The following is a 17382-nucleotide window of genomic DNA, read 5'->3' as shown; positions in this document are numbered from 1 at the left end:
CACAAGTATCATCTTATAAGATTTTTTTAAAAAATTTTATTTGGATGTATTTATAAATTTTCACTTTGATTTAAAAACATTAATGGATATTCTCTAACTTGATTAAAAAAGGAAAAGAAGAAGCGAGAAAAACAGAAAAGAAGTAAAGAAAGAAAGAAAAAATTTCTTAGTTAGAAAGTCAGCGTAATATCTGAGTTGAATATCTGATTATTGAATATGAGATAAACATTCTCTAGTTAGAGATGCACTACAATACCGTGCTCGTGCCTAATCACCAATTCCCTAACCGAACGATGGCATGATTCGTGATTCATCTTACGCCTCTTTGTACCATTTAACGGTCAGATCCCTACTACGACGTTGTTCCCACGCGTTCATGCACCGATCGGATACATTTTAATGTTTTATTTAATTCAAAGTTGAAATAATTAAAAACTCATTAATTATTAATATTATTTTATTTGGTACATTAATTATTAGTATTATTTAATTAGTTTCTCTCACTACACTTAACGCTCAGGGGAATAATAAGTTAATAAGACTAAACTGAATTGCTTTGTTTTGTACTTGTGTGTTTCATGGCTCTCTTTAACTTCTCGTCACTGTGTCTGTGATGAACGGGTTCATATCTTCAGTTCAGCAAAGTGTCAATGTTTTGGTGCTGAAGAAACATATCGGTGAGAAAATGTAGGTTTACGGTGTCGTTTGTTCTTGTTTGATTTCTTGTGCCGGTTTGAATAATAAGCTATGTATTTTGAAACCTATCATTGTGAAGGATCATTTGCATGCTTGCTTCTGGAATTTGAAATTGTTAAGTGTCGGTTACTGTTTTATGTTTAGGAATCGGATTTCATTTTTCATTTGCTGCCGCTGTTTTGTTGATTAGTTGCTGCTGCTGGCATTCCTAGTGTGTGCGATTTTGAGTCGATTTCTTCGTGAATTTTGTTGTTTACGATATCGTTTTCGTTTCGGAGAGTTTGTTAAACAAGTAGATATGAGTTGAATGCCTCTACGATTCTGTGATCGGTTCTTTATGCTTCGCATGTGCTGATTTTATGTTGTTAAGCAATGTTATCTGCTAGTTGTGCGTGTTTAGAGCATAATTATACTATCTGGCTTGAAAACAAAACTGAAAGAGAGAAAATAGAAGAAAAGGACTAGATAACTGTGTGTGCGTGTGCTGGAAAGTGGCAAGTTTGTTCTCAAGAAAGAAATGAATGTTTCATTTGTTGCATTTTACGACTCATTGTACGTTAACAAAGAGGCTGGAAGTATTCTGGCAAATGTTTATTACATGTTGATTGCTGTGCTTAGGTAAAATGCTAAATTCTCTTTTGAATTATCCCACTTTAGGTAATTGGAATCGGGGTTTTAAATTGCGTGCTACAGTGACGTAGTGGTGTGGTCCTGCTACAGGCCTGCCGTAGTGGAGCGGTTTAGAGTAGTGGCCAAATAGTGGGCTGAATACCGGCCGTGGTGGTGCTATGTACTGATTCCGAAAAAAGCCCTCTGAATAGAGACATTAGGTCTTTTTTGGGATTTCAATTTTCAAAAAATGAAATCTACAGATGTAATTGTATTGAAAATGATAAAGAAGACTTCAATTTAGATAATTGATGATTTCTTTCTGAGAAACTTGTATTTGGCTTTTGTTGGTATTTACTAGTATGTTTTGTTTATGACACCTGACTTTTTTTTATTGTTAATTATGAATGCCATTAATTTTCATTTTTTTTTATCATTTTTGAGAATTTACATGTATATAGTATGCATTATATGAACTATATAACATATTTCAAAATAGCGGCTGTTCTACTTTCCTACTATAGCATTTTTGGGGCTGGCTGCTACGCGCCACTATCCGGGATTTAAAACATTGGGTTGGATGCCAATTATGCCTTAGTGAACCTTGTCTAATGGCATCGTACAATCCATGTAGCTGATCTCACATAGTGGGATAAGGCTTTTGTTGTTGTTGTTGCACCTTGCCTAATTATAAAACTCAACATCTAAACTATCTTCATTATTTCTGTGCCAGTGGTTCACTTTTTTTATGTTCTGAATATAAAATGATGTTACTGTCTTTATAGAACAAGTTCGAGCTGTGGTTTCTGGGATTTTAAGGGGGGCACTTTGGCACTAACTGACTGTGACAAATTTATAACTCTGTAAAACTTAATTGATGGAATACTCAAGTTGTCTTTTATTTCCTAGAACCATCATATTATCAGCATGCCTTCTAATTTTTAACCTGAGAATGTTCCTGTGTTCCTTGGATTTATGTTGAGAATGTAAAAGCATCTGTAATGTACATTGTCATGTAATAGGTTTCAATAAGTGCCATAGACTACTACAACATAGATCAAAATTTGAGTTTTCAACATAGATGATAAATTATCTGATCTCAGTTGCTTATACCCAACCTTTTGGTGTGCATGATTTGTTTATTAAATGTTTATTTTTGGAGAGAATAAACTAACACTGGGTGTCTCGGTACAGGGTATTATGGCGAGGCACTTCCGAGGAACATTGGCTGAATTAATTATGGCAGAATTAATTATAATTACAAACATATTATGCTGTAATGCTAAATGTGAATTTACCCATAGTTTGTAAATAGTTCCTGTTCTTTCCCTGTGTTTTTGGCAAGCTTTTCCCAAGACATGCGGTTGTGGTGGGGAAAGTCTTCTTCCAAAGAGTCGAAGAGGAAGGCAAACAAGGAAACTATTATTGATACAATACAGCGGAAATTAAAGAATACTTCTGAAGAGAAGTGCAACAATAAATCAGGAAGGTCAAGGAGACATCATGATGATGCCATATCTAAGAAGGGTTCTAGATCTCTCACACCTTCAACATCAGCATCACCCTCAACACATGTGTCTCGCGTTCCAAGTTTTACAGAAAGGCCTCTTTCTCAACCACTCCCATTACCAGGGTCACATCTTCCAGCTGCCATTGATGTAAGTTCTGGAGTTATTTTAACATCAAAACTGGAAAGAGCCATAGGCTCTAAGCTATCTCTGAATTTTCCTCTTCAAAAACCTGGCTATGTATCAAACAAGGAAGATCCTACAGATGCAGCAGGAGATATAGCCTCTGCATCTGTTTCTAGTGACAGCTCAATTGATAGTGGCAACTCATTTGATTCGCCACATCTTGTTAGTCCACTGGCATCTGACTGTGAAAATGGAAACCCAGCCACCATTAATAGTTCTTTAAGGTGGGTTTGTTTCCTCCTAGACACATGTTTTTAAATGCTTTCCATGTATTTACCTTTAATTTTGTTCCTTCTGTAACTACATTTATTTCTATGCTCCTAAAGTGTGGTGCACAGGAATCAGTCACTTATTACTATCCAAAGAAACTCAAGAGCATCCTCAAAATCATCTCCTCAGTTGTGCAATAATAAAACTTCATCAACCTCACCAAGAGGGGCTCCATTACATCTGCAAAATCTGAAAATAGCTCAACCAGGTGGTTTGTGTAGTGCTCCAGATAGTTCAGTGTCAAGTCCTTCTAGAAATCAAATGGGAGCATTTGGACCTGAGCAAATGTTGAACTCTGAATTACACACAGGAAAGCCTTATCCAGATATACCTTCTGGGCGCTGCTATAATCCAGTTTCGGGTCGTGATTCTGGTCATAATTCAGTTGGGGGGGATATTTCAGGACAGATGATTTTGCCACAGAACAAGCGTAGCCCTGAGTGTTCTTCAATACCTAGTCCCAGAATTACAAGCCCTGGTCCCAGTTCCAGGACACAGAGTGGTACTGTGACCCCTCTGCATCCTAAAGCTGGAGGCGCTGCAGCAGAAGCACCTACAAGACGTCCTGATGATGTGAAACAAAAAAATCATCAGTTAGCAATTCCTCCAATAACAGCCACTAAATCTTGTCCATTTTCTCCAACCTATTCTGCATTGACAACTCCTTCAGCCCCTCGTAGTCCTGGCAGATCAGAAAATTCATCAAGCCCAGGTTCACGCTGGAAAAAGGGGCAGTTGCTTGGAAGGGGAACATTTGGACATGTATATCTTGGTTTTAACAGGTCTGTATCAAGTGGGTGGAATCTTCTTTTTGTTATCCTGTAGTATGTACTCCTCTTTAAATTATGGCACCTGGTACAAATGGTCATTTTTTTCCCAATTCTATTTTTAAAATAAAAAATGAGAGCAAACTGTAAAATTAAGGTGTTAACTACTAAGGGAGTGGTAGTACAGAAGTATCAAATTACTCAAGTGGGTGCTAGATATATTCTGCTGTTGTAACAATGGTCACTGCTTGGAATTCTTAATCAAGCAGGCTGTGTTTGAGTATGCATATATGTCCACCTTTTACTTCATCTTATCTGTTAATGTCGACATTGACCCTGTTCCAAAATTGATATTTGTTGTTTTCATGCTTTGTGTGTGGATTATCTTTATGTTTTTTTTTTCTGCATCAAGTCCTTTTAACTTCTTAATTGTGACTTAGTTCAACTTCTGATGATCTATAGAGAATGTGGTGAGATGTGTGCAATGAAGGAGGTAACCCTTTTTTCTGATGATGCTAAATCAAGGGAAAGTGCGCAGCAACTTGGCCAAGTAAGCTTGCTTGTGTAGATTAGGTGGAATACATTTCTATGATCCATTTTACTTGTTTTACACTTGCTTTTCTTTGGGAATGTCCATATTATGTCTCATTTAGTAAGTACGAAAAAAAACCTTTTCCTAAATTATCGTTTTGTTTTAAACAATAAAGAACTAGGGATAATTTTGAAGTTAATGACTATATTATATATAAATATAGTGATGAATATTCACAGATGTGATGGCATTTGCAGGAAATTGCAATGCTTAGTCAGTTGCGGCATCCAAATATTGTTCAGTATTATGGATCTGAGACGGTATTTATTGAATTATTGTCTTCATTCAGTAAATGATTTCACTTGTTGAATTTGCTTATGTAAATCAAGACTTTAAACATGGTTTGCACAAATCATTTATTATAATTGCTTGTATGTCTCGAGAAACGCATAATTAAATTTCTTCATAACTGCAATTGTAGCTACTATTGCAATTTAGTGCTTCAGAGTTCAGATACTGTCAAACTATTATCAATTGTCAAGTTCAGAATGTATTAACTGCTTTATGAAATTTTTATACCTAACAGGTAGATGACAGACTTTATGTATACTTGGAGTATGTCTCTGGTGGGTCAATCTATAAGCTGGTTAAAGAATATGGCCAGTTAGGTGAAATTGCTATTCGTAATTATACTCGGCAAATTCTATTAGGACTTGCGTATTTGCACACCAAGAACACTGTTCACAGGTTAGTTTGGTGCATGCCTTTACTCTCTCACTATCTCCGTCTTTGATTCTAATATACGAAAGTCTTATAACATTTTTCAATCATAGTAGTCAATAGCGCACTACAGCGTAGTAGCTCAGCAGAGTGGGCCTGGGCTGCTATGGGATTCAAATAGTAGAGAGATTTTCAGTAGCAGTTATTGCAGCTGCTACTAGTTGCTTTTATAGTGGCACTACCATGATAATAGGCTTCAAAAACCCATTTTTACCTCTGAAACATTTAGTTTTTTTGGGGTAAAATTGTGATTTCTCCCCTATTTTCTAATACATTTTTTGCTTTCGAAACATAATAGAATTTGAAACCCTTCTTGCTACCATTCCATAAAAAAGTTACCTCTGTTTTGACTTTTGTTCCTTCACACTTTGCAACACTATTTTTTTGTGTTCTATTCTTTCTTCTTCTATATACTTCCCAGTTCATATTCTACTAATTTTTATCTAATTTGTGAAGTTTTTTATTAATTTCACCATCATCTTTATTCTACATATTTTATTACTATGTTCTTACTGCTCTGAGATTGTGTGTGTAATACTGTGACTTGTTACTTATCATGAATTTCTGTAATTTTTTAAAGTTTATGCATAGTATAAATTATAGTTTGTGATTTGTGAAACAATCTCTCCTAGTCTGATCACTACATTCTGATCAGGGACATTAAAGGAGCAAACATATTGGTGGACCCTAGTGGGCGGATAAAATTGGCAGATTTTGGGATGGCAAAGCATGTAAGAGCATTTATATGTTTTACTGTTCAACTTCTATGACATTGGATAATCTGACTTGAGTTGAATATCAGCACAATGGGTTTGACTGACCAGGTCAACCTACTTGACGCGCCATGTTTGGTTGGTTGGGTTACATATTTTAATCCATCAAGTGCATGACCTACCCCACATAACCTGTGGCTTGTGATGGGTTGGGTTGACCCATCAGACTATTTGCCTTTTTCTGAAAAAAAAAATATTTTTTCATTTCTTAAGGTCTCCAAAAACATCAATCCAAATTCAATTCTCATTATTCTTCAATCCCTACTCCCATTCACACCCTCGATGCATAGGCCTTCCCAACCATTCCAAAAAGGGGCCAACCTATCCTGCCCTATTCTTTTGGCTGGGTGGGCCAACCTGCTTCTCACTATGATTTAATATTTCCTATCCGGAATAATTTGCAGATAAGCGGGTCCTCTTGTCCATTTTCTTTCAAAGGAAGTCCTTACTGGATGGCACCTGAGGTCAGAATGATTTCTACATCCATTCAACACTTTTTGTTGCAGATGCTTTGTCTGTAGTATATTCTTATCTTTGTCACTGCCTCAATTACATAGGTTATAAAAAATTCAAATGGTTGTAATCTTGCGGTTGATATATGGAGTCTAGGATGCACTGTTTTGGAGATGGCAACAACAAAACCTCCTTGGAGCCAATATGAAGGGGTGAGTTTGCAAACAGACTAAAAGCATCTTGAACATTGTTGTATGTACATTTGAAATCTATTTTCTGACACAAATATATGAATCTTAGTTGGGAACTTAGAGCACATGCTTGTCTAGAAACATTGATTGCATAACTTGTTTCTGCTGTTTTACACTACATGTTTCAAGGTTGCTGCTTTGTTTAAGATTGGGAATAGCAAGGAACTTCCTACAATTCCAGATCATCTATCAGAAGATGGAAAAGATTTTGTCAGGCTTTGTTTGCAAAGGAATCCTCTAAATCGTCCCTCAGCTGCTCAACTTCTAGATCATCCATTTGTTAAAAATGCTATGCTGGAAAGATCCATTTTAACTGCCGTTCCTTCAGAAGATCCAACTGCCATAATAAATGCAGTGAGATCTCTGGTATGTCATTCATACAATCATCCTCTGCACAGCTGCATTATTTTTCTGAGGTTGTGCATATCTATGTTGTCTATGAGTTCTCACTATTCATCACTTTGAATTTCTTTTAGGCCGTTGGACCTGTAAAACATAATTTATGCTTAGACTCAGAAGTGGCTGGGATCTATCCACTCAGAAGCTTGAGAACTGGTTCTGGATCAAGGTTTCTCTCAAACTCAAATGCACACTTAAACATGAGAAAGATCGCAATGAAAAAATACAATGGTCTACATGTGCATATGAATATTTTTAGTACTGACATGTACATATCACATGTGAATATTTAAAAGCTAGGAACCTGCATTATTTTAGCACTAATTTTAGGTAAGTAGCTTTATAGTTAAGCTTCAATAGTTGATAAGGAAAGGTGATGATAAAAGGCACTGATGTCATCTTGGCTGCGTAGAAAAATTGGTCAAATTGTCCTATGCTATTTTTAATTTTTTTTATTCAACATACTTTATCAAAAGGGAAGGTATTAACTTTTTTTGTGCCCTTTGTCTCCAGCAATGCTCATACACCAAGGAACATCTCTTGTCCCGTTTCTCCCTCTTTGCCTTATAAATCATTGCATAGAAGTGGAAGAATGTCTCCTTCTCCAATACCCAGCCCTAATACTGCATCTGGCTCATCTTCACCACTAACCAGTGGTGGCGGTGCTATTCCATTTCATCAGACAAAGCAACCACTATTTTCACATGAAGTTGTGGGTATGATCCAAAAGTCTCAGAATGGCGCTATTCCAACAGGTAGACCTTGTGCTGTGTCTGGCTCATCTTCACCACGAACCAGTGGCGGTGGTGTTGTCCCATTTCATCAGACAAAGAAGACACTATTATCATATGAAGTTGTGGGTATGATCCAAAAGTCTCGGAATGGTGCTATTCCAATATCTAGCCCTCATACTGCATCTGGTTCATCTTCGCCACTAACCAGTGGTGGTGGTGCCATTCCATTTCATCAGACAAAGCAACCACTATTCTCAAATGAAGTTGTGGCTATGATCCAAAAGTCTCAAAGTGGTGCTATTCCTATATCTAGCCCTCGTACTGGGTCTGGGTCATCTTCGCCACTAACCAGTGGTGGCGGTGCTATTCCATTTCATCAGACAAATCAACCACTATTCTCACATGAAGTTGTGGGTATGATCCAAAAGCCTCCGAATGTTTTTTATTCAAATGGAAATACTGCTTATCAGGGGTCTAAGCATGAGCAGTTTGGGAGAAACTTGCAAACTACACATCCTTGCTGGGATGTAGTTTCATCTGATAATGATGCTCTTCCAAACCATTCCAGGAGGGCTGTCCAGGGAGACCCAATAAAATTTCGTGATGAGAAGTCATGCTTGGCTGATTGTGTGTCACAGCAACTGTTGAGGGATTATGTTCGCCTAAATGCATGCCTTGATAATAAGCTCAATACCCCAAATCCTGATTGCATTAATGGCTTGTGATCTGCATGTCAGCGATCATATGGTAACACCAGGCATTAAAGTTTTGAAGGTTAAGTGTATTTGGAAAGTGTAAGTTTACATGATCATGGAATATGGCTACATTAGAGTACTAGGCAAAATGCTATTTTTGTTTGGAGTTTCAGAAGGTTTTCTGAAGTCTGCGTTTTCTTTGGAGACGCAACATTCAGTCTCACCATGCTTTAAGGAAATGTGTACATTATAAACTTTATTGCTGTCATTTCGTGGTTTATCATCATCCTAGCTGAAAATGGTGGTGGCGCCACAGCCTATAGAAATTAGAAACAAATGTATATTGCAGAAACCCAGTCATAGTTGATTCAATCAAGAGTTTCCTCCTGTAACTGTCGCCTTTGGGGGTTCTTCAACTCTTTTCATGTTATCTATACTCTGAATTTATCAGCATCTGGGGGCTCAACTGCTCAAAATGTTGCAGCAACTTGTAAGAATCAGCATAATTCTGGATTAATAAATTTTTTAAAATTAAACCAGCCCCATGCCTTTATTTTCAAAACAACTCAATTTCGTATACTCAGATTAATGCGGCTACTTGGTTTTTTTTTTTTTATTCATTGGAAAGGCGGCTACTTGTTTAAACCAGCCCCATGCCTTTATAGTGTTTAATCCAAGAGAAGTAAAAGGAAAATAATTTAATATTAGTTCGTTTGAATAAAAAAATTAGGAGAATAGGAAAATGAAAAGGCTAAAATTCTTTCCTTTGATAAAGTTTTTGAGAAATTGGAGAGGAAGAAAAGTAGTTTATAATTAAAAGTAAAATATGATTTTTTTCTTCAAAATATTTAAAGATGTTAGTTTTAACTCTTACAAAAATTCGATAAATCTGTAATCTCTGGTGAAGAACTATACATAAAGATATAGCAGTTACACTACCCATATTTTCTTTACACTCCTGCCAACCAAACAAGGTAACATTTTCTTCTCCTTTTCTCCTTTAAATCAAACACACTGTAAAATTTGCGGAGTGCATAGTATTCATAAGTAAAAAAGGCATGGCCGCAATGTGGTAATAATATCATTAATACAATTTTTCCGTAATGATTTTGATATCAATGCAATAGGGACTTATGGAGTACTTTGATGGGTCAAGTTTGAATCTAATTATATATAATACTTGATTTTCAACAATAACGGAATCAAAACAATACTGTAATGGATAGTAGTCTGAGCTATAATAATAATAAAAACCTTCAAGATGTAAGCCTACACCACTATAAATTTCTAATTCTCTGAAACCTCTTTTTCAATACAATAATGTTGGCATGTATGAAGCTTACTCTAGTCAAACCTCTAAGCTACTTTGGATTAGTCAGGCTTAAGCTGAATTCCCATAGTTTTTTTGCCAGCTCTGAATCTTTAGCCAGAGAGGCTGGGGTTCCCTTATTGCTATCCATAAAGTATTCACCAGATATTCCCTTGACTTGTGGATGCAATGCCACATAACATTGAGTTGCAGCTCCCTACAAACATGACCCAACAATTCAGTTTCTAAAAATCTGGTGTAACATTTAGATTAGTAACAGCAGAAGGCATGCATGATGTACAAAATACCTGTTGCACATTTTTAAGGAAGTACTTGCCCACCATATTAGCAACAGCTGCACAAACCATGAAGTAGATACATGAATGTAAATTCAAAAGATTATGTAACCAATTATGTATAAGAATCACCAGCTAGTAGTTTTGCTTCTCTTTGTCTTTTTACAATGTACATAGCATGGTAAGCATATTGATATGTACTATGTAAATCAGTTAATGTTACCTATGCCTAACCTCTATTGAACTGACCATTAGACCTATTTTCTAAAGAAAGGATACTTCAATAAACACAATTGCACACTAATAAAATGGTATAGATACTAACCATTAATATAGTCATGGTATCGCAGAATATTTGTAACAATTGATCCAGGATGAAGGGAGTTGACAGTTATTTCCACTCCTTCTTCCTGTCAAAAAAGGGAATATGCAAGGATTCTACATCAAACTTGACCAATAAGTTGTTCAATAATTAGACAAAAGACAACGGGAAAATCTATTACTGAAGCAGGCTATTTACAGACATGAGACTCTAAATATTGCAGTAAATAAAGTGGAATCAATGAAATTCCATAAATTAGAGATGACTTTTCATGAATATAATACCTTCAAGTGCCTTGCAAGCTCATTTGCATGTAAAATATTAGCAAGCTTTGATTGTCCATAAGCAAAATAACTGCTATACCTGTATAAAACTCAGATAGAGAAGGAAATTATGCAATTTTTGGGAACTCAAAACATTGGACATGAATAATACACATTTATTATGAATTTTTATAGCAAGAGCTTAGTAGAAAATATCCAAATAGGGAAAAGGTTTATTATTGATTTATCATTCCAACCAGATCATTACCCCGATTCATCATTGATCTTATCAAATTGAATCCCTTCATGATAAGCAAATCTGTGTGCCTCTGATGATAGAATAACTATTCTTCCTTCCTGGTTGCATTCTCGTACTGTTTTTTTCATAGTTTCTAACAAAAGGTTTGTCAAGAGAAAATGGCCTACAAAATAGTATTAAATTATTAACCTTCAGTGTGATTTTGTATATTATTAGAGAATAACAACTTTCAGTTTAGAAAGACATGTTGCAGAAATGAGGCCAGAGAAATCACACAAATTATGTGAGGTAAACATGTAACATAATACCTAAATGATTGGTTGCGAACTGCAATTCAATATTGTCTTGGGAAAGCGTGAATGGAGTTGCCATCACCCCTGCATTGTTACTTCAAAGGAAAGAAAGAATATTATTTCTTTCAACTTCAAATGTGCAATCAACACATTAAACAGAGGAGTTTCTTTCCATGCAATATGCCAACAAGAGTTCAGAGTGAAAGGGAGCAAGGGAATAATTTCACACTTTACAGGTATAGTTTATCAAACACTGCCAAAGAAGAAAGTAGTAAAAGTTGGCAACAACCATCTTTCCAGAAAGATATGACATCAATTGGTCACATTCAACCACTTGGAGACACATAGACAAAAACATTACCTAATTAAAAGATATCTAAAACAGATAGAATTAAAAGTTCTTACATTAGGATATTGAGTGGAAGACCAGAAGAATTAAAATCTGCTGCAAATTTCCTTACCGATGCCATAGAGCTTAGATCTAATTCCATGACATCAATTTTAGCGGAGGGAATTTCCTTAAGTATTGTTTCTTTGACATTCTTACCACTGTCCACACTCCTTACTGCCATAACAACATGGACACTGCGCAATGCAAGAACCCGGGTGGTTTCCAGACCAAGGCCACTTGTTGCTCCTAAACATGGACTATATAAGTACTCAATATCATGGTAGTTGAAACTTGAAACCAGTACAAAATTCAAACTCCCATCTAAATTATAATAGGTTACATGGGATCTCATTTGTTCAATAATTCAACAAAACTCATGTCACCATTCAACAAGCCATAAGTGATGCATCATCAATAAACTATAAAATAACTTAAGAAGATATAATGTTGGTCATGTGGTGAAGGGAGAAAGGAAGGGGGAGAGGTCGGATTCGAATTCTCCACTAACAAAAAATAATATTTGCCAATAAAAAAAAACAAAATTAATGAAAATAACTTTGTCAACTTTCATTTCATCCCACAAAAGTGTTCCAAGTAGACTATGGCGTTTTCGGGCACACACCCTTTAAAAATGTTAACTTGCTTCAAGCGGAAAAGCTTTTTATACAAAACACACACCCCAATTTGCACAGCACCAAAAAAACATGTTTTCAGAAAAGGAAAAGAAAAAGAAAAACCTGTGACGATGGCTGTGAGAGCGGTTCCATCAATCCCTTGAGTGACTTGTTCGGCTGTGGAGGACGCTGAGAACCCCGATTGCCCTTTCCAACCAAGAAACCACATTTTTTTACTTTTGCAGACCAAACAAGTCAAAACACAAATTAATGGTAAGTTAATGTAAACTTAAAAACACTGACCTAGCTGTTTCAGATAATATATTTAAATTTGTATTTTTTATATATCAACAAACTAGTTTCATTTCACTGGTAATTTGTTGAATATTTAAAATTGTATCAACACATTATATATATATATATATATATATATATATATATATATATATATATATATATATATATATATATATATTACTTTTTTCTTTCTTGTTTATACTTAATCAAATAATTGTTTATTAAATACTCAAAGTATGAATTTTATTGTTCATAGTTCTATCCTACTTCAATAAAATTCTCTCTTATAAATAATACTTATGATTTCATATCAAAAAGTTAAAATATATTAGTGTGTGTTTTATGTCAAATTAATTTATATTCGAGTGATAAGTTTATAAATTTGATTTTCAATAATTAAATTTTATATAATTTCTGTAGTTTAATATCTATTTAAAATAAATTAATTAACATTTAAATATTATAGTCTGAAAAAGTAATGTTGACATAATTATATTATTTAAAATAAAATAATTTTGTATGAACAATATCAAAATAAATAAAAAATTTGCATGTTTTCTTAAACTTAAATATTTTTTTAATTCAAGTAATTTAACGCTTTTATTTTTGTCCCTCCAAATTTTTTGTTTTGTTTTAGACATTACAATACAGTTCAGGTTTAGCAATATAACTAACAATTGATTTCAAGGACCACGACTCATAAAAATCTTATTTGGATGAGATTAGTGATTTTCGTGCTTATGACTGATCAGATAAAGTCATTAGCTTCCTATTTTCATGGTTTGCATTAGGAACATCATTTTTTTCTTCACACTAAACATGTAAGCATTGTGCATGTTGAGTGGTGAAACTGCAAGCCAGAGACGGTGAGTTTTTCAGACGGCAAAATGAGAGATCTCAAGACAACAGAGGAGAAATTTTAATATTGACTACTTAATTACAACGATTTTGACGCTCTGAGTTAGTAAAAGTACAAGAAGAATAAAGTAATGAGAGATGATCATACATGAGTGCTGAATTTGACCTTATATTATAAATATTTGGTAGAAAAAATTGTTCCTCAATTAGAGTTGTACATGACTAACATGACAAATAATTATGCAAATTATATGTTATGTAAATCAAGGTCCAATTTACACATCGCTATATGCACATTGGTAGAAAAAAATTGTTCCTCAATTAGAGTTGTACATGACTAACATGACAAATCATTACGCAAATTATATATTATGTAAATCAAGGTCCAATTTACACATCGCTATGTGCACATTGATAGAAAAAGTTGTTCCTCAATGAGTTATACATGACTAACATGACAAATCATTACGCAAATTATATGTTATGTAAATCAAGGTCCAATATACTCATCGCAAGAAAATGTGGACTTGTTGTGACTTGGAATGAACAGTATTATTGTTGTAGGGGTTGTTTAAACAAGGATTCATTTTTCATATTTGTTTAATCAATTGACACAAATCTCACTTATTCTGTCTAATCTAATGACACACCATGTAGAATAATAAATATTACTCTAACAATGGTAGACACTTGCAGAATTTCTTACACGGTATAGTGTACATCCATAAATTCTCAATGATTTTGCTATTTCTTATTAGTAATTTGTTCCTTTTATATTTCAGTTTTTCTTTTAGCTACATGATTTCTGTTATTTTTTAAGAAGATATTAGTATTCGAAGCATTTAAAAATAAAGAGGAATTACACAAATTTAAAAGATTGTTCTTTGATTAATTTCACTAGTTTTATGATGCTCTTTTTCATCATAAAGAGCACATTAGATCATCCCACAACAAACTATTAAATACTTCTCAAGTTTAATTTGTACTAAAACTACATATACTTTAAAGAAGAATATTACGTTTTAGTCATTACCCATGAAAATTACTAATTTTAGTCTTTACACGTATATTCTAAAATTTTGTTTTAGTTCATGTGAATCATATCATCTAAAAAGTAGTTTCTAATTACAGGGACTGTGAAAGGTAAAAGATTATCCATCAAATAAGTAACTAAACCTTCGAATTTTAAGATTAATTGCAAAGTTTCAGGCATTGAGGAAACTCCCCATGGATTTTAATAGTGCGAGTGTTTATGAATAATCGAAATTATATAATTTTCTTTCTATTGAAGCCGCCTTAAAAGAAGAAATCCATTATAAAAAAAATAAAATAAAAGAAGAAATCCATTCAGAGTGCCACAAATACAATCAAGGAAGTAATCATGTCATAATTTACATCCATACAATGGATTAACACAAAGGCAAAAAGATTGACATGAATTTTCAAAATGAAGAAGACACCAGACACATAAATAACAACTAATACAAGCAAGCACATACAAAAACAAGAGCCTAAGCCCTTGTCTTGAAAGGAATGGCTCGGATGACTATCTGGTGATACACAGCAGCAAGGGCAGCTCCAATGAAAGGTCCAACCCAGAAAATCCACTGTAAACCATAAAATAAAAAATTACATTATTATTAAAGCATATATATATCTTCTGTGGGGTTTAAAATAACGAGAATGCACAAATTAGTAAAAATGTTTTATATTGTTAACGAATCAAAATCCGGAGATATAAGGTTCATCCGGTACTTGGGAAAGGGTAAAGAAAGAAAAGATTACAAATTTGAATTTATCTATTAATATTTTTTATAAAATTAATATTTGCTGATAAAAAAATTAATCAAAAGTGAGGACTCGGTAAGATAATTATAATAAAATTCAATAAAACTATTTACATTATTTCCTATGCTAATGGGAATATATGAAACAAAAATTCAAGTCTCAAAAAAACATACTTGGTCATCCCATGCATGGTCTCTGTTGTAGATGATGGCAGCTCCGAGACTCCTAGCTGGGTTAATGCCAGTTCCTGTGATGGGAATGGTAGCCAAGTGGACCAAGAACACAGCAAATCCAATGGGAAGTGGAGCCAAAATCTACAATTATTATATCATAGCATCATACATTAACCACATTAATTACAAAGTCAGAATATAGCCATTTATAAACCAAATTAGTGGAATGAATAAGCAATATTGTAGTGGGAAAGAATACATACAGGAACGTGAGAGTCTCTAGCGTTTCTCTTGGCATCAGTGGCAGAGAAAACGGTGTAGACAAGAACAAAAGTGCCAACAATCTCAGCTCCAAGTCCATCACCTTTGGTGTATCCAGAATTCACAAAATTGGCTCCTCCTTTGAACAACTCATAGTTAGCATTGCCCTCAAAGCCCTTCACCACACCAGCCCCGCAGATGGCTCCAAGACACTGCATGATAATGTAGAACAGTGCCCTTGTTAGGGACAGCTTCCTTGCCAAAAACAGACCAAAGGTCACAGCTGGGTTGATGTGTCCCCCTGCAACAACAACAACAAACAAACACAGATCTGGCTTAGTTCAAAACCTTTAAACAAAAAAAAAAATGTGTTTCAGATCAGACATCGAGCCATAATATGGTAAAAAATATGTATACCTGAAATTCCAGCAGTGCAGTAGACAAGGGCAAAGATCATGCCACCAAAGGCCCAAGCAATGCCTTGAATGCCAACAGAGGCACACTTGGAGGGTGACCTGTTGACACCCATGACAGTTAAGATGGTAATGTAGAGGAACAAGAAAGTTGCCACAAACTCAGCAATTCCAGCTCTGTAGAAGGACCATGATTTGAGCTCACCAGGTTCAAACAAAGGAGCTGGGGGTGCCTCCTTGTAGTCCTTGTCACCACCACCCTGAGCTGCTGTACCAATTGGTTGCCTTTCTGAGAACTTGTTTGCTCCAACGTTAACATCTTCCTCTTTACTCTCCATTCTCTTCTCACACCCTTTCCTTTCTCTCAGAAATCTAATTAGCTAGCTAGGGTGGTCAGAGAATATGTAGTGTAGTTCAAAGTCCATCCATGGGTAATAATTATTATAAACCAATGAAAAAGGTTAAATGTGACTGTTTTTTTGTTTTTAGCAAAGAGCTATTGTACTATTATGGTTTCATTTTTATTATAGATTAAGATATTAATAAGATGTGGGCTTAGTTTAGCTGTTAAATAAGATAAAGATATGTGTAATTTCTGTGGAAGGATGTGAGCAGGTACTTGCTGTGGCTGGTTCCTTTGTCTCGTTGTTATCCGCCGCAGACTTCTGGATGTCTCTAATATTTTTGTCTTTTTAATGTTTTGTATTTATAAAACTATTTTTTACACTTTTCAATAAAAAGGACGTGTAAATATATAATTGATACTAGTATTAATTTAAATGCATAGTTTAATTTTTTCTACTACTTTCAAAAACCAGTACATCATACACAACTAAGATGAGTTATTGCAGAGAAGTGTTCTGCTAAACAACCACGTATGTGTAATGCGTGAATAAGTTTGTGACTACGTATGCGTAAATTATCATATGAGGATTCGGATGCGGTATTACCAAGCATATATATATATATATATATATATATATATATATATATATATATATATATATATATATATATATATATATGATATTTAAGATAAATTGTCAAGTATTTACTTATACATTAATTTGGTGATGAGTATCTAAAATTGTATAAAAAGGAATCCCCATTCAGTAAAAAAAAATAAGAACCAGACTAGATTTGGACATTATTGAGTAATGATTATGTTAGAAAAATATTATAATCAAGTTTT

General features: G+C 34.4%; 3 protein-coding genes across 5 annotated transcripts; 1 reads left to right on the top strand and 2 right to left on the bottom strand.

Annotated features, from left to right (window-relative positions):
- The first annotated feature begins 552 nt into the window (after window positions 1–552).
- Window positions 553–9064, top strand: LOC114421022 (mitogen-activated protein kinase kinase kinase YODA-like). Of its 2 annotated transcripts, none has more exons than XM_028386771.1 (12): window positions 553–687; window positions 2500–3223; window positions 3326–4051; window positions 4499–4586; window positions 4826–4888; window positions 5155–5315; window positions 6004–6079; window positions 6526–6585; window positions 6679–6786; window positions 6955–7191; window positions 7302–7393; window positions 7738–9064. In XM_028386771.1, the coding sequence occupies exons 2-12, from the start codon at window positions 2664–2666 to the stop codon at window positions 8681–8683; spliced, it is 3117 nt and encodes a 1038-aa protein (XP_028242572.1). In that variant the 5' UTR covers window positions 553–687; window positions 2500–2663; the 3' UTR covers window positions 8684–9064. The 2 variants fall into 2 exon arrangements, with proteins under 2 accessions (XP_028242572.1, XP_028242573.1); XM_028386772.1 differs by having other exon boundaries at window positions 555–677.
- A 731-nt stretch (window positions 9065–9795) lies between these two features.
- Window positions 9796–12674, bottom strand: LOC114421804 (short-chain dehydrogenase TIC 32, chloroplastic-like). Of its 2 annotated transcripts, none has more exons than XM_028387878.1 (8): window positions 12524–12674; window positions 11801–12032; window positions 11411–11490; window positions 11112–11265; window positions 10865–10943; window positions 10584–10668; window positions 10271–10317; window positions 9796–10179 (listed from the first exon to the last, which is right to left on the bottom strand). In XM_028387878.1, exons 1-8 carry the CDS (start codon window positions 12627–12629, stop codon window positions 10015–10017), a joined length of 948 nt encoding a protein of 315 aa, XP_028243679.1. In that variant the 5' UTR covers window positions 12630–12674; the 3' UTR covers window positions 9796–10014. The 2 variants fall into 2 exon arrangements, with proteins under 2 accessions (XP_028243679.1, XP_028243680.1); XM_028387879.1 differs by having other exon boundaries at window positions 11801–12043; window positions 12524–12645.
- Window positions 12675–14868: 2194 nt separating this feature from the next.
- LOC114421021 (probable aquaporin PIP1-2) lies at window positions 14869–16619 on the bottom strand. The gene is made up of 4 exons (XM_028386770.1): window positions 16195–16619; window positions 15780–16078; window positions 15517–15657; window positions 14869–15162 (listed from the first exon to the last, which is right to left on the bottom strand). The coding sequence occupies exons 1-4, from the start codon at window positions 16526–16528 to the stop codon at window positions 15067–15069; spliced, it is 870 nt and encodes a 289-aa protein (XP_028242571.1). The 5' UTR covers window positions 16529–16619; the 3' UTR covers window positions 14869–15066.
- Window positions 16620–17382: the final 763 nt, after the last annotated feature.

Source organism: Glycine soja, chromosome 8 (genome assembly GCF_004193775.1).
Source record: "Glycine soja cultivar W05 chromosome 8, ASM419377v2, whole genome shotgun sequence".
Lineage (NCBI taxonomy): Eukaryota > Viridiplantae > Streptophyta > Magnoliopsida > Fabales > Fabaceae > Glycine > Glycine soja.
Note: the sequence above shows the minus strand (reverse complement) of the source record. Positions and strands in the feature narration are given on the sequence as shown.

Bases quoted from the DNA above. Each gene is read 5' to 3' on its own strand.
- LOC114421022 (XM_028386771.1), top strand. From the start codon at position 2,664: ATGCGGTTGTGGTGGGGAAAGTCTTCTTCCAAAGAGTCGAAGAGGAAG. The intron at 4,889-5,154 runs GTATTTATTGAA...TATACCTAACAG, and splicing joins AGTATTATGGATCTGAGACG to GTAGATGACAGACTTTATGT. The intron at 7,192-7,301 runs GTATGTCATTCA...AATTTCTTTTAG, and splicing joins TAAATGCAGTGAGATCTCTG to GCCGTTGGACCTGTAAAACA.
- LOC114421804 (XM_028387878.1), bottom strand. From the start codon at position 12,629: ATGTGGTTTCTTGGTTGGAAAGGGCAATCGGGGTTCTCAGCGTCCTCC. The intron at 11,266-11,410 runs GTATTATGTTAC...ACTATTTTGTAG, and splicing joins GTTCGCAACCAATCATTTAG to GCCATTTTCTCTTGACAAAC. The intron at 10,669-10,864 runs GTATTATATTCA...CTTTTTTGACAG, and splicing joins AGCTTGCAAGGCACTTGAAG to GAAGAAGGAGTGGAAATAAC.
- LOC114421021 (XM_028386770.1), bottom strand. From the start codon at position 16,528: ATGGAGAGTAAAGAGGAAGATGTTAACGTTGGAGCAAACAAGTTCTCA. The intron at 16,079-16,194 runs GTATACATATTT...TTGTTGTTGCAG, and splicing joins CTGCACTGCTGGAATTTCAG to GGGGACACATCAACCCAGCT. The intron at 15,658-15,779 runs GTATGTATTCTT...TAATAATTGTAG, and splicing joins CTAGAGACTCTCACGTTCCT to ATTTTGGCTCCACTTCCCAT.